The sequence below is a fragment of the Notothenia coriiceps genome, unplaced genomic scaffold (assembly GCF_000735185.1).
Source record: "Notothenia coriiceps isolate Sejong01 unplaced genomic scaffold, NC01 NC01_scaffold00013906, whole genome shotgun sequence".
Taxonomy (NCBI): Eukaryota; Metazoa; Chordata; class Actinopteri; order Perciformes; family Nototheniidae; genus Notothenia; species Notothenia coriiceps.
Window position 1 is genome coordinate 61,639 of NW_011346607.1, and position 16,260 is coordinate 77,898.

Sequence of the window (16,260 nt, forward strand, 5' to 3'; positions counted from 1 at the left end):
TACCCGTTATCCTGACTTTTTTTTTTCTCTCTGTTTTTTTTTTTTTTTTTCATGTCCCTTTAGGGGCTCCGTAGGTTTCGGCTTTTCTTAAACAACAAAAAGGTTCTTAAAATCAGTCTCTGAACGATATATAAACAAACCCTTATATAAGAACCATCAGAGTGCAGATTAATATAGGAAAAGTTTGGTGTGTAAGAGCCACTGAATAAGAGATTTCTGGCTTGGAACATAAGAATTTTTTTTGAGAAAACTGCTTTTAAAAGGGTGTATTTTATAATTCGCAAGTCTAATAGATATCACCATGAAACTTTCCCGGTTGATTGTTGACTCATTTTCAATTTCACATTTGCCTTTTGGATGTCTTCTTTCAACAAGTCTGAGAGAAAACATGTTATTGAAGCAAAATAGCCCAAAACTTCATAATTGACCGTGATAAAAAAAATGTTCCCGTAGTGTCTCAGTGCGCCACTCCTATTATGTAAGAAGATCACTTAGCAACACTAACTTTCCAGCAGTGACACATAGTATGTACAATCCTCCCATCATACGTATTAAGTACATGCTAAACACGTTAGCATCAGAGCTGATAAACTACAAAGGACATATGAGTGATGCCCAGGTCATATTCCATGAAACACATGTTGGCCTCTCTGTAAATCTCACACTTGCAAACCTCTAACTCCTGACCCATAATGCAATGGGGCTGAGATTCATCATGATGTCTTCTTTTTTCAGGACCATCGTGTCTCTGATCTACAACGTGCTGAAGACCTTCATGGAGATGAACAGCAAGTTGTTTGATGACCTCACTGCCTCCTACAAAGTGGAGAAACAGAAGTGAGTGTGTGTGTGTGTGTGTGTGTGTGTGTGTGTGTGTGTGTGTGTGTGTGTGTGTGTGTGTGTGCGTGTGTCACTGGATAGTACAGTGACAACGACAGGAAGATCAGAGGTCCTGAGTCATGTTTTAAATGGTATTTCTTCCATTATCCATCACATTATATTTCACAGCGTAAGTATTTATCACTTAGGTCATCTTTTCAACATGAATCACATCATGATTCCACTCATTCATCACTGGGTTTTAAAGGGAATATAATGGGTTCTATTGAAGTGTGTGAGTTCAGCGCGGAGTCGGTGTCATGGCCTGGTTAACTGCAGCATAGAGACGGCCACAAGATACCTTTAGCCTGGTTCTATTTAAAAATGCTAAATGAATACGCTTACTAACAGCTGTAAAGGTTATTTAAGTAATTAAGCTGTGCAGATACCATTTGTATTAACTTTTCCTATATTTGACAGACTTCTACCTAAATTGCACTTTTTATACGACCCTTATATATTAACCCATCAATTGCCAAAGCTGTTTCAATAGATTTTGTCAAGGCTGCATCTATTGTCTTCATTTAAAGGATGTTATTCAGCCAGGGGTTTTTATGTTGCTCCTGGGGAATTACTTAAGTATATTGGAACATGCTTCATTTCAATAACTTAACTTACTTTTTGAAGTTCCCATGTATTCATCAATTGCTTACAGTCTTTATTTCCTTGCAACTTTCTTGCAACTAAAAGGAGATTATTATCTGACATGGTTGTTATTAGATTATATACTGTATGTCTGCCTTATTTGTGAAAACCAGATACAAAAAAGTTGGAGGACATTTTGATATTTTTTCCACATGTTCTGTCTTTTAAGATTGAAATTAAGTGCACATAGACTTTGGAGTAGGTGGTCTGTATAATACAATTACAATAAAGGACATTTAAGAGGAAAGTGTGAATGTTTCTCCAACACAGAGCAACACATCTTCAGGGGTTTCAGATATGCGGCTTCTCCACCTTTTCTTTCTCTTCATCCTTTTCCTTTTCCTCTTCTTCCCCCCCTGCCTCTCCAGAGAGATGAAGAGGGAGCGGGAGCGTGCCGATCTCTGGCGGGGTCTGGAGGAGCACCAGGACCGCCGGATGCAGATGCTCACCGAGGCCGCCAGGAACCAGCGCAACCTCCAGGAGCGAGGCGAGAGAGGGGACCCGCCGAGCCCCTCGTCCCCGCAGACGGCTCACTCCGACCAGCCCGAGCCCAAGCCCAGCGGGGCCTCCTCTTTCTCTGGAGCCGGGGAGAGCGCCACCTAGGTGCTGCTCCACGGAGAATGGATAGCACGGGGTTAGGGGACAGGGAGACGACACAAGGTTGATGGTGAAAAGTGTTGGGAGAGAAAAGGTACAAAACAAATCCACAGCTCTTTTTATCTTGTATCATGGAGGGCGTGGCTTTTTGTGAAAAAGCGCACAAGCTCAGTGATCCGAGGTAAAGGCTGCACCTTTCTTTTCTGACAGAGTTGTGTGAAAGTGGTTAACTTTTTGCTGTACACACATCATGTCGCAGATCAGAAGATGAATATTGCCCAAAAGTGCAGACTGTCATTTTAATCAGCGGCTGGTTCCTAACTGCAGGTCAGTATCCAAACATTGGTAGCTGGCCTGCTTAAAATCAGCCTCAAAATAAGAGATGAAATTTCTCTTTTGGTGCAACACTTACCAAGTTTAACGTGTCTAACTTGTCTTGATATTTAACCAACCGAGTCTGTACTGTGGCCGCGTATTTATCTTTTGCTCAGAGATGCTTATTTCATGCGTGGACAGCACAATACATCAATAAAACAAAGGAAGCAATTTCACACAAATGTCCCGAAACTGTTGCTGCACAGACCAGAAACACACACATAGTCGCAGGTACATATTTACTGTAAATATGACTAGACAGAGCAGAGAGAAAATGTATCAAACAAAAAAAATGCATCAAATTATTGCATCCAATTTTTGTTCCACACACCCCCAAACATACACACACACACACACACACACACACACACACACACACACACACACACACACACACACACACACACACACACACACACAGCTGGTTCTGCCGGGTTGGTCGGGCCTAAAGTCTCTGATGAAGATGATGATGATGATGATATAAAGTACAATACTGTTCCTTCTTCTTACTTGTTACTCTACTACTACTACTACTCTACTCTACTCTAAGTACTACTGATGATGATGATGATGATGATGATGATGATGATGATGATAATGTTTTTATATATATACATATGTCTCTGGATATTTCTGTAGTGTATTATGGGAGAAACACTAGTGTAGCAGATACCATAGAGGGGAAGGCCGGCTGGAATTCTGGGTTCACACGTTAGCTGTACGCGGCCATCATGGTGGGTGCTGGAATTCAGCCGAGTTCCCCTTTAACAGACCTTAAAGAGTAGGGGGATGAATTGGACTGGTGGTGGCTGTTTTTCTTTTACTTTGAAAATAGGGATGTTTGTGGTGCGGCGGGCTTAATTTAAAAGGGGTATCGTAACAAATCCAAAAACATTCCATATTTAGAGATAATTTTGCGTTAGGCTGCCGAGTGGAGCTTTCTTGTAAACAAAGTTGTTTTTAGATCTAGTGTTGCTCAACAAAACACATATACAAAATGTGATGACCTCCTTATAAAACACTTGATTTTTAGATATTTTAACTCTTTCATCGTTTACATCCATGTTTACCTGCTAGCATTTTTCTTCTTCCCTTATTGAGCAGCACACTGCTAACTGTCTTTGCACATTTTTGCACACAAACAATGGAATAGCATGTAACTGGTAGCTTGATGGGAATCACATTGCCCCTTGTGCGCAATAGAAACATAACAGGCCCGCTTAATAAAAACAAAACAACTCCACAGGGTACCTTTTATTTTAAATTTGCAGCACACAATTCTCTTTTTTTGTTTACAATGTACTAATTTGCTTCCATAGTTATCGCAAAGTTGAAGTTTTTAACCCCGCAATTTCTAACCAAAAATGTATCCATGCATAATAGCAAACCCCACCCCACACAGAGGTTACCGGGGTACAAATGAAGCGCACCACAAGTGTTTCAGACTAAAAAGAAAAACACACATCCAGTTTGATTTCCGAGCCGGAGCGTCTGTTCCTTTAGGCAGAGACCTGACGCTGCTCGGTGGCGTCTTGGTGTGTACCGAGAAGAATCAGTTTATTCTTGTCTGATCATGATGAAAAAGTGACGCGGTGAATAGAAAGGGGAAAAAACTGAAAAAAAATATTTTAGCAATATTTTCATTCTTTCAGAATAATTTGTGTTTTTTTAGGGGGTTAAACATGAAGTGGGTGTCACTCTCAAATGTTTACCCCCCACTCTTGTTTTTACTCCTGTTGCGTCCTTGATATTCACATTGTCTTAAAGGTACTTTCTGTGTACATTTATTTAAAGAATCTTTGCTTTGTAATTACGTTGTTTTTTTCTCTTTGTTTTTGTATGATCTTGTTCATTTTGTGGAATTCTGATACTGATGCTATTTATTATCAATTTGATCAGGAAATGTAACTATTTTGAAGATGATGGTCAGGTTGTGTGTGTGTGTGTGTGTGTGTGTGTGTGTGTGTGTGTGTGTGTGTGTGTGTGTGTGTGTCCGAGTGAATCAGTGAGCAGGAGACGAGTGTAGACAGAGCGATCGAGAACAAGAGAAAAACTGTTCTCTCTTTTTCTCTCTCTCTCCTTCTCTCCTTCCTGAGGGACAGGGTTTGAATCTGAATGTATCGTGAAACAAATCGATTGATTGTTTTTTTGACGCTTGAGACGCAGAGCTACCTGTCGGCTGCTTCATAACCAAACATTCAAAAACCCTTCGAACCAGCAGATTTTTTTTTAAACTCTCACATCCAATCATGCCTGAGTCAACAAGGTTTTGAAATCCATTTGGCAAGTTTTATTGAGCTGTACACGACTGATTTAGCATTTAAAGCAATTTTCAAGGTTTTTTCTGAACACTTTAAGTCTGAGTTTGGCCAACTGTGTTCCTTTCAAGCTGCAATCACCTATTCTATTCTATTTGTTGAAAAAAAAAAACGTATTGCTTTCAAATGTTAAAACTGCTGCTTTGCATATCACTTCAAGTCTAACACATTTGGCAGCCATATTTTCAAATGTGTGCATGAAAATTAATTTGGTGAACTTGGATTCAGTAGTTTGACACTAAAATGGTGTAACTTTCTGCAGCTTGCCACATATCATACAATTAAGAGTTCCAGAAAAAGCTTGAAATTGAAACCGGAATCATCATTAATTCACATGTACTATTTTTTCCCAACCATCTGGCTTGTGACCCATTCAAACAAACAAAACTCCTAGGCCTGTTTGTGGACAGAGATCAACCAAAGAGTTTTTGTTTTTTTTCATGATTTTTCCAGAAGCCTTGAGAGGTCTCCCTTATTAAAATTCAAAAAAATCAAGTGTTTGTTCCAATTGAGTGCTCAACTTCAACATTTCAAATTAGCTTTAATTTAAGGAACATCCCAAAATTAAATGATTTATTGAAGGACCCAAAACGTAGGAACCATTAACATAAGCCTATTTCTTTCCTGTTTCTGCACATGACGTGTTCCATGGCTTTCACAGAAAATACAATGCTGCATTAGGTGAAACAGCAGCCTGCACCTGCAAACATCACCAAGGCCCCCTTTTGTAGGATTTCAAACGTTGTTTTGATTCAGGCAAAAAACACAACTGAAAAGAGACAAAACTTGACCTCACTGTCATAAAACTCAGCTTACTCTATGATTTTAGTTTTGGCTAGCTTCCTCACAAACCCTCTTGATTGTTATTGTCAGTCGGTCAGCTGACTCGGGGAAAACGGAACCCCACGCTCCCGCTCTTCTACAATCCCAACTCATATCAAACAACAGTCATATTCCTACTGTACTTCTAGAAACCTGCCGTAAATTCTAGAACCGCTCCAGAAATGGAAAGTATGAGAAGAGAGCTCGGGTATCGCCGCACAGACATCGGACGCTGGTTTCATTCTCTGTCACATATCCCCTCTGAGGCCAAATTGAAACAAAAGGTTTTAAATCAAAGGGGAGGTGTGAACGGATTCAATGAAAGCAGCCGGTATACTGTAGATGAAAAAAAAAAAACAGGTGGAGAAAGACAGAGGAGAGAAAAGACGTAGAGTTAGACACGATAGAATGGCAATAAGTCAGAGCAACAGTAACAGAATGAGAATATAATGTTACCAAAACCTACAACTGCATTACGTAGCAACTTCACTGAATTTCTAGATTTGCACTGTCTGCCCAATGGTCTGTGTTTGTTGTGTTGAAGAAAAACCTTAGAGAAGATGATGAAGACGATGCAGAAGAAGATGTATATTTTGGGGACCAACAAAGCGGTGGGGGGGTTGAATGTAGAGAGGCTTACTACTGTACGTAACATTACAGGGGGGTGTAGAATGGAGAAAAAAAACTATGTGCTAAAAATGAAACTTCACTTTGAGAAAACACTCTGGGAGTCTGCTGTTTTTTGTGTCTTTGTCTCTTAACTAACATTCATGAATTGTTATTGGATAATATGAATTCCACTTCCTTAAATGTATGTTTTGATCAACAGGTACAATGTGCATTAAGAACTTTTTTTTGCCTCTTTTAGCATGTTTTTATAACCTAGCATCAAACAACAGGTAAAGTTAGCACTTAGCTACTGGAATAGCTTAATAGCCATATATTTCCCTCCGGAGTGGGTGGAGACCAAAACAGAGCTAAAAGGAGAAATTGCTAATGTAGCTTTCTGCCTGCTGAATATGTACATTATGAACTGTTGACTAATGTACAAATCTTACCAACTTTATAAGCTGAATATCTGTAAAACTTTTGACAGTTTTCCAGGAGACCATTGATTTCAATTGATTTCCATTTTGAGTCAGAATCTATTAGTAGAATTTAAACTTAGTTAAGTTGTGTTATTTTAAATAACTTATTTGTGCCACAGTTAACATCAAATCTGCCAAATAGCTGTTGCATGAAGAGCTACCTAACATGGAAGAGTGAATGGAAGTCAATGGCTGTCTAACTGCAGAAAAACATGCCCAAAAGTCTAAAGCAACATTGTTTGCAAAATCAAAGTCATCTTAAGTATATCATATATTTTTTTTTTATGGGGCTTACACATGCAAAATTGTTTTGTATGCAACTTTGAGAAGATGTCCATGTGACAGAAGTGGAGACAATTAGTCAAATTAGTTCATATTATCTGGTTTAAACCCTTAACTTTGGAGTTGACAGGAGTTTTTAAAGCCTTTTGGTCTAATTACATGGTGTCAAAAGTTTGAAATCACCCGGTAAGAGTTTAAAAAGTCCCGTCCTATGTACCCATGTTACCAATCCTTTGTCACAGTAAGTGTCAGGTTGAGTTCTGAAAGTCCTCACATCACTGAGCGTAGCCCAAAGTTGGAACTGCTCACAGTCACACAGAGAGATACAGGCTGAGGTTAAGAAAACATAGACAAGCATCAGGATTTTCCAGGGAGTCTCCATTATTTCTGGCTTGGGGTCTCTAATGGTATTTCATTGTAATTGCTATGATGTCAGAGTGTCCGTCCGCCCTAATGGCCTTCTAAAAACAACAACAAGGACAGATTGGTTCCATTCACTGCTTGTTGTCCGGACAGAGAGACACCGCAGTCCAGCAGCTCCAATCTCTGCAAGATCTGCAGCTGAAAAGGTGAGAAGTGTTTTTTTCTTCATTCAATAAGTAATGTAGGGGTTCATTCATGTTTTAATAATTCATTCAAGATTCTCAAAAAATGCTGAAAGGACAGAAAGTGTACATAATGATGTTACCAGGCTATGTTACACAGTGCACTTTTCGTAGCCTATGTGGAGTCATTGTACTCACAGTGGGGTGTCTCATTGCCTATAAAAGTATCCACATCATGCAGAAAGTATTTTTATTTCAGTGTAATATTTCTTCATTCAAGTTGGGCAGTCTGCAGTCTGGCTGAGTTGAGTTGATTCCAGTTGGTTTACAGCGCACTTTAAGTGGTTAGCTTGAAGAGTAATTAAGCAGATGTCTCCAGTATTAAAGAAATGATTGAAACAAGAAAAGAAAACAACTTTTTATGTGTTAAGTAACTACACTCCCGATTTGTCATTTGTAGTATAATTAGAAATGTTTTACTCTATTTTTAGTTTGGATAAAAATGGGAATTACACTTTTAGTATAGGTCACTAGTACCATTGACTACAGTTAGCATAATAAACACTAGAGGGAGTTGAGAGTCATACTGAAAGTCAAAACATTGCTCTGAAATTCAGCTTTGTGGATCATCTTTCTTTATAGATGTAAAATATTGGCAGTAACACCTCCAGCAATTCATTATTTTTTCATTTAAGAGGCCAAACTGAATATTTTATTCTGTTAATATGACAACATAAATGTCATACCTTGAACTGGTGCATGACGTCACCTGTAGCTGGTCAAAAATATTGATATATGATAAAGTTACTTTGTTTTTTTTTTAATTGTTTCTTTCTCCATTCATCATCCCCAGCATGTATCTCCATCCCCTGTCCGTCTTTTTCCTCGTCCTCGTTGTTGCCGTGGCATCAGAGGTGTGCGTTGCCGTGACGACACCGCTTCATGGCTTCCGAGGTTGCGCCGTGCGAGAGTTCTCGTTCGTGGCCCAGAAGCCGGGCTGCAAGGGGCTGCGTATCACCACAGATGCCTGCTGGGGGCGCTGTCAAACCTGGGAGGTAACATTTACACACACACACACATACACACACACACACACGCACACGCACACGCACACGCACGCACACACACACACACACACACACACACACACACACACACACACACACACACACACACACACACACACACACACACACACACACACAAAGTGAAAGAACAAAAGTCACATTAAACCAAAGTCTTTTTCCGCTGCTATTGTTGAAATAGCATACTGGAATCTTAAGAAATCGAATGACTCAACCCAAACCATAAGAAGGCCCATGACTAATTCTCGTCTATGACCCATATGTCATTGTCGTAAGAAGTATTAAAATCCCTCCGAGCAGTTAAGGAGGGTACTGAACCTTTTATGAACTTGTTCTCTTTTGCAGGGATTCAAATGTAACCTCTGAGTTAATTTAAAAAACGATCTTAGGGGAACTCAGTCCGATTCAAAGTCATTAGAGGAGAAAGAGCTGACTCGAGCTGCCTCAGTCACATGGCAAAGGTCAATATTAGAGTTTAAAATCATGATGTAAATGTACTTACTTTTCCAGGACATTCAACAGCATTTCATTGTCCTCCTCAGCAGAGGGAGGCTCCTGATGACAATAAATCTTAACTCCAGTCATTATGTATACACGCACAGAGGGATTCAAAGATTATGCTGAAAAAGATCATATTCCTAAAAGCTGTTAACATGGCTATTGGAATTTAATATTCCATTAATATTCCTGTGTACATGCAGCTGTGCATACACAAATTATCATAAATCCCATCCAAAGAAATTCACCCATATCTCAAAACCTGTTTATATCCAAGTCTTTTGTGATCTTTAAAGTGTTTGTCCAATTATGTGTTCTTTCCTTTGCACATGTATCTCTAGCCTAGCCTTTTTAATCTGTTGGTCAGATTTGGTTGACATCTCAGAAACATGTTGCATTTACTGACATTATTAGTGCATGGGACAGCAATGTCTAGTAAAACAGTTGATGGAGAGCAAAGTAGCCACCTGTGTGTGTGTGAACCCTGCAGAAACCTATACTGGATCCTCCCTACATCCACCGTCACCACCGAGTGTGTACATACAATCGGACCCGCCAGATGACGGCCCGCCTGCCAGGGTGCCAGCCCAACGTCTCCCCCCTCTACCATTACCCCATGGCTCTGCACTGCCACTGCGCCATCTGCTCCACGCAGGACGCAGAGTGTGAGACCTTCTGAGGGGCAGGATGCTGCGTCAGCTAACCATGTTATTATCAGTTTTACTCAAATGAATGAACCTGAATAAAATTATGAAAATAAGACATTGTAAAAAGTGTGATTCTTGACACCTAAAAGTGTGTCTTTCTGTATACGATGTGTATGTTTACGATTATATGTCTGTATTTATGAAAGAAGAAAATACCAGAGAAAGCATTATATCTCAAAATATCAGTTTTTTTATTTTGATGTAAGCAAAATTGGAGGTTAAAAATAATGTATTAACGGGGATGGAGAAGGGCGGGAATATTTGGGGAAAACTACATTTTCTGTTACATGTACGGGAATCTTCGAGTCTATTCTAAATAACGTTGATCCCCTAATCCCCTAAATACACTATGATGTTTGTTAAATAAAAGTAAAAAAATAAGTTTTAAGGCAATATCTTTCAATATCTTCATTATTTAAATTGATATTGTTTAATCAAAACCAGGGAACTAATTTATGTCTCATTAGATGATGTACACAAGTGCACATGTGTGTGTAAAGTGAGAATGAAAATCAAATGTCCACAATAATTACTTAACAGTTGCACATTAGAAATGGATTGAAATACTTTTTCAATTTTTTCAATGATTTAATTTGATATTGTACTCACATATTTATATGTTAATCAGGTTAATGTGTTTACTTGAAACTGAAACAGACACAAATACATTGTACACACAAACTGGGATAGGGGTCAACTGGGGACCACTGTCATTGTGGGGACGCTCCTCCATTGTGGGGACAAAATCCAAGTCCCCACAAAGTATAACCTTTAATGTGAGGCCCAAGACTTGGCTTAAGGACAGGGTCAAGGTTGGGGACCATGAAGTTGCCATGATTAAGGTAAGGGTTAGTCACCAGGGAATGAATGTAAGTCAATGTGATGTCTCATTCATTTATGGAAACATTTGTGAAAGTTAGAAGAAAAATCTAATGTCCACAATAATGACTTTACTGTTGCAGAATAGAAATTTATTGAAATACAATTTCATTGCAAACTATACAGTGCATTCTTTTCATTAAATTGACATTTCCAACATTCTTTAGTTTCATTAATACATATTATTTACAAAATGTCCTTTAGTTTCAAATTCATAAATATAAATAAATGTGTACATTCTTTGGTCTGTGTTTAGTGGTTATGCAATGGGTGAAACTATTTGTTTATATAACCTTTATGCAGATGGATTGACTGTCTTAACTGTAATGTAAAGCTGTTATTCATTTTGGCATATTTGAACATGTTAAATAAGGTGAAGGCAGTCTTTTTAGGGGTTTGATTGGTTATAATCCTGGAGTGACAGAATGGTTTGTATCGCCTTCTAACACAAATGTGCATCAATCAAGTTTTCTTGAAAAACCTCCCTTACATCACATTGTACACATCACACAAAAACACACTCACAGAAATCTTTTAGACTTTAAAAAATGTGAATCCCTCATTTAAATCTTAATGTTCTTGGGGAATAATCGTGAGCAGGGGTTACTCTGCCTATACTTAAATGTAGTCAATGATGACATGGGAGATCTGCATAGACCCTTCATCTTCTGGCTATTTTCCATCCACCTTCTTTTTATTCTTTAAGAACACGAATGAAGGAAATTAATATTGACAGTAATTTAGTTGATTTAGTTCATTTTCTTCAACATTCAAAATACTTAGAGTAGAGATAGGAAAATGATGGTGTATCCCTGAAACACCTGTATTTAATTCATTTTTAAGTTTGTACGGCTTAACTGATTAAATTCGTTTTTGGTCCTGTGGTACATTGCAGCATATTGTCTTGATGTCTCAGTAGCGGGACTTGCGGCACATGTCGCATCGACACGCCTCTGCGGTCAGGATCTCTATTTCTTCATGGTGACGACCTCGAGGGCAGTCCAGGCGAACTTTGACCTGAGGGGGGAAAAGCCAGACATGAAACATTTGCCAAAATGTAGAGTTACTGACATTGCCTTTGTTTTGTTTTGGAAGGTCGTTTTTTACCTTAGCGTCCTTGCTGATAGTGCAGCATCGTGAGGCGGAGGTGATGTTGTGGGTAAAGTTGGAGGCCACCAGCACTGAGTATCTGGAGGGGAAGGCGCTGGACTCACAGTAGCCCACACAGGCGTAGACCAGGTGGGTGCCTTTACACGTGCCGCGGCGGTCACTGCGGATGGTCACGTTGAAGGCTGCGAGAGGAGTAAGGGTAGAGGGAATCAAGTACGTGTGTTGGACTGTAGGTAATATAACAACACTGTTATATTTATTGCAATAAACTGGTATAAGCCGCAGAGTTGGAGTCAAAAAAAAAACTCAAGGAAAATGTGCAAATAAATGTATGCGGTTTTGGCTTGAAATGCAGTGGGTTACTTACGATGTAGGTGACATCCTGGGGTGAGGCCATCGTAGCTCCAACCAATGGGAGAGAAGAAAAGCAGCAGTGACATCACTGGAAGGACCAGCATGCAGAAATGTGAAGTTTTGCACAGCGACATCTGGACGGCAGCCTGGAGGACCCAAACAAAAAAGCAAAGTATGTACGGTAAGACCTTAGGATTTATAGAACATCTGACATTTAATGGTCTTTAAGAGGTTTCCAAGCAAAACAAAATATTTTTTTTCCAGCAAGAGTTGATCCTCTTTAGACTTTTACTACAAACAAACTGAACAAGAACACCAGTTAAATGAAATGAAACTGTAGAATGGGAAAAGGTAGGACTTAGGAGCAAATCTGAATCATGATGTGGACACACAAATCATTTTTCACTTTAGTTAAAATTGTGAGTTTAGTTAATCCTGTTTAATGAGCTGAATAAACTAAAGGAGCCGCAGCTTTCTCAAACCCTGAGTTCCCTCAACCTGAGGTGATCTTCTCCTGCTGAACTTTCCCCTCAAATCAAAGCCCAGAGCCCCCTCCCTTATCTACCAGGGTGATTTCCCACCCTGCTCGTCTGCCTGCCGGTGTGTCACAGCTAATGTGAATAAAAACAATACAGTCTTCATCTTTTGTGTCAGCCTCACTTCACAGCTACCTGCTGACACACGTATACGTACACAGCTCTGACTCGTGCAAACGTACACATAGCTGCACAAACGGCAGCGGTAGCATAATCACAATACAAAGCTTTGTTTAAAATAGAGTAAGGCATCAGTCTTTTCCCTGTTAACCCACATAAGCATGAATGGGAACATGTATGTGTGCATATATGCTCACACCCCCCTCACACACACACTCTAACACGTGTGTAAACAATAAAGTCATGTTTTCCTGAGAATTTGGTGATCCTGACCCTTGCCCTCTAAAATGGCAGCTCTTTCCAGCCCCACTTCCCACCGACGGGAGGAATTGCCTCCGTTATGATGGTGGAAGGACCCCTGGGGACGCCATTAACGCCGGTGGTACGGGCAAATTAACGGGTCAGGACTGTGTGTGTGAGCTCATTAACCCCGTGTCAGCTGGAGAGGCAGGGGAAATGCTCCGCTTTTTCCTCTTATGTGGGGTTTCCACGCCTGAAGGGTAGGTTTGTCTTTGAGGAAGGTGGGTTGCAATATAGAGCAAGATCACCAAAACAGCCCAAAGAATTAATACTCTTAGATCCTTAAAGATATCGTAAACACACTACCAAAAACATTGTCAAAATCATGTTCTAGATCTAGATTTGAATATTACAGATATTAGGAAAGTTAAAGGAGAAATATGACTTCTTAATTCTCTTCAATGTACATTACAGTATTTGAACACCTCAGTTCATGTAAGGTGCAGACCGAAAATCTGCAGGTGACATTTTTATTTTGAATACTATAAATAGCTGATCTATAGATGAAGTTACATGAGTGGAGTCAGCTTTTTTTGCTAAGTCAAGTACTTAAAACCCCTTCTATATAAACTGGACACTGAATAATGCCAATAGGATGTAGTTCAATAGTTTTATTTTTTTAAGTAAGAAAAATCTCCATGCTAAGTTAAAATGGTCACGAAGAATACTGTCTAGTAATAGCACAGACTAAAAGGAGACACACAGTATAATCCATTGTCTTTACAAAATACCTTTATAGTCCAGCATCTAGATAAAAACAATACTGGGTTTTACAAAAACACCTATTGCCATGACAGTAGAAGACAGATGAGTAGTCAGTAGTTTCTTAATAAAACCCTCTAAACACAGCAAAACTTATGCTAATTTTAAAAATAATTAAATAAGCTTTACTTGAGCAATATAAAAATGTGCATGAATGCAGTAGAACTGTTATAATTATTAACTTACAGGGAAGAGTTCTGCAGAATAAGAATGGACCCCCCTTCCATGTTCAATTCAAATAAAAAAAAAAGATTACAATCCATAGGAAAGCAACTATTTCAAGACAGAAACAGATGATTTAAAGGTCTATTCCACCAACATGATGCATTCATTTTCATTCCAGGTGTAAAAAGCAGCTCAGTGTTTCTTACCTGGAGATGTGGAGCAGAGTTTAGCTTCTGGAGTGCAGGTGAGTCGACTGACAGGTGTGTGTGTCTGCTCGCCTCATGCAGGGATATAAGTACCACAGGTAAGAGTGAAGGCACTTATAGCTCTGGACACACCCACAATTAGAGCTGACAGTGTGTTAATGTTTTCCCTTCCTTCTGCAAGTCCCTCTCTCTCAACCTGCACGAAAAAAGTGAAATGATTACCAAAAATGATTAAAATGTCCTTCTTTTCTTTTACGTCTTTCCCTTGGTGTGTGTAAGCGTCTTTCTCTCTGTCCCTGCACCCTCCCCCTCTGATTTCAACCTTTAGGGGGACCGCGGCTGTGACACAGAGGAAAACTAGATAGGTTTTCCATCAACGCACCACCACAATAGTGAGAACACACACAGCTTTACCACACACACACACATGCACAGAGACGCACAGGCTACGCACAGGCTACGCACAGGCTATGCAAAATCACACAAACAATTATCTTCTCGGCCTGATTGATGCTAATAAATAAAGTGAGTGGGAGACCTCACACACACACACACACTGCCTGGGTTTTCCATTTGTGGCTGCAGGAGGAAGGGCAGAGTCGGGTCAGAAGATATTGTTGCTTTGGGTCAACTCTGTGTGGCACATGATGGGTAAAATGTGGAGGCTTAGCAACCGCGCTGTCCAAACTACAGCGGGTTATTCCTTTATTAAACTTAGATTATTTGTTGGGCAGTTTCTGGACACTTCGGTGACATGTCACAAAGGTCACTAACGTTCCAATCGGACCACAGATGACATTAAAATGTCCCAAAATGAGTGTCTTTTGTGCCCTTGTGGTTAAAGTGGCTTTCAGGGTGAGGAAACAGATGTAATACTTACTGGAAGAGCAAAGGATCTGAATCTCCCGAGGTTACGTCGTTGGTTTTTCAATGAGTTTTTCCACGTCTCCCGGGAGAATTTGGGCTGGGTTGGGAATTGCTGCCAGTGTGGGTCTATAACGCCCACGGAGATACGACACCCACTGATATTGGGCCATAAATATAATAATATATTTGACAGATTTTGATTTATTGCGAGGAGAATTGATTTAAGAAGTCAAAGACCAAAATCACAGTCACAAAACAGTCACTGCCGCGTCACATTTTCTTTCAGCGTAATCCTTTGGTTGGTTCCCAGATGCAGTTTATTATATTGCAGTAATAATAGTTGTTTTATTGTATGTTTTTAGCTTTAGCAAGAGCTCCACATCTGTCTTGTATTGTGAATCAGACTCGGGACAGCTGGTGGCGATTCTTCCAGAAATACAAACTGTAGACGTTTGTTATGACCTTTAAACAACTCTCCAAACAGTTCCAAGAGAAACGGACCGTTAATATGTAATTCATCCAGGAAACAAAAGGATCTGATTCTTTTTGAGTGTTTTACTCATGGCAAAGAACATGATCTACATTTAAGTCCTAAAACATGAACAATCTCAAAAGAAACACACTTGTTGTACATTCCAATAATGAGAATAAGGTATATCACCACACTATAACCAAGGGAAATCTTAATTTGAGTATATCTGCTTTAAATGAATGTTGATTTAATGTGCTGGCAGAATTGTTCACAAAACACAAGCAAAATTCAGTCTAACTTAAAGACATTTACCAACAAAGACGTATTATCAACACAATTCAATAAAATAACAACACAAACATGAATTTCTTCCATTAAATGAACCATAAAAATACACACTGCTGCTGTATAAACTCACTCGAATATCAAATGTGTATTAATGTTCAGCTGAAAAACTAATCCAACTTGAACTGGCGTTTGTTTCCTAAAAAACTACAATCACTAGCTGTAATAGATAATTAGCCTTCTTTTTTTCTTTTAAATGAAGCCATATATTTGGGACTTTTTTTCTTTATAAAGATATATGTCTAGATATATGATATTAGTAGAAAAATAATTGCTGTAGGCCAACTGCCTCAGATAGTATGG

The 16,260-nt window shown here is 39.3% G+C and overlaps 3 protein-coding genes across 3 annotated transcripts in view; 2 read left to right on the plus strand and 1 right to left on the minus strand.

Moving 5' to 3' along the window:
• ppp2r5b (protein phosphatase 2, regulatory subunit B', beta) overlaps positions 1–6,356 on the plus strand; it is a 45,571-nt gene extending 39,215 nt beyond the window's left edge. Inside the window, exons 12-13 of the mRNA XM_010774355.1 lie at positions 736–837; positions 1,893–6,356. Of these exons, the coding sequence (XP_010772657.1) occupies positions 736–837; positions 1,893–2,127 (337 nt within the window). The 3' untranslated portion in view covers positions 2,128–6,356. The remainder of the gene's footprint in view (positions 1–735; positions 838–1,892) is intronic.
• Positions 6,357–7,495: 1,139 nt separating this feature from the next.
• On the plus strand, positions 7,496–9,836 carry LOC104948196 (glycoprotein hormone beta-5-like). The gene is made up of 3 exons (XM_010774356.1): positions 7,496–7,575; positions 8,405–8,606; positions 9,625–9,836. The coding sequence occupies exons 2-3, from the start codon at positions 8,406–8,408 to the stop codon at positions 9,811–9,813; spliced, it is 390 nt and encodes a 129-aa protein (XP_010772658.1). The 5' UTR covers positions 7,496–7,575; position 8,405; the 3' UTR covers positions 9,814–9,836.
• Positions 9,837–10,790: 954 nt separating this feature from the next.
• gpha2 (glycoprotein hormone subunit alpha 2) lies at positions 10,791–14,318 on the minus strand. The gene is made up of 4 exons (XM_010774357.1): positions 14,274–14,318; positions 12,198–12,330; positions 11,828–12,012; positions 10,791–11,737 (listed from the first exon to the last, which is right to left on the minus strand). Exons 2-4 carry the CDS (start codon positions 12,316–12,318, stop codon positions 11,633–11,635), a joined length of 411 nt encoding a protein of 136 aa, XP_010772659.1. The 5' UTR covers positions 12,319–12,330; positions 14,274–14,318; the 3' UTR covers positions 10,791–11,632.
• Between the last annotated feature and the right edge of the window lie 1,942 nt (positions 14,319–16,260).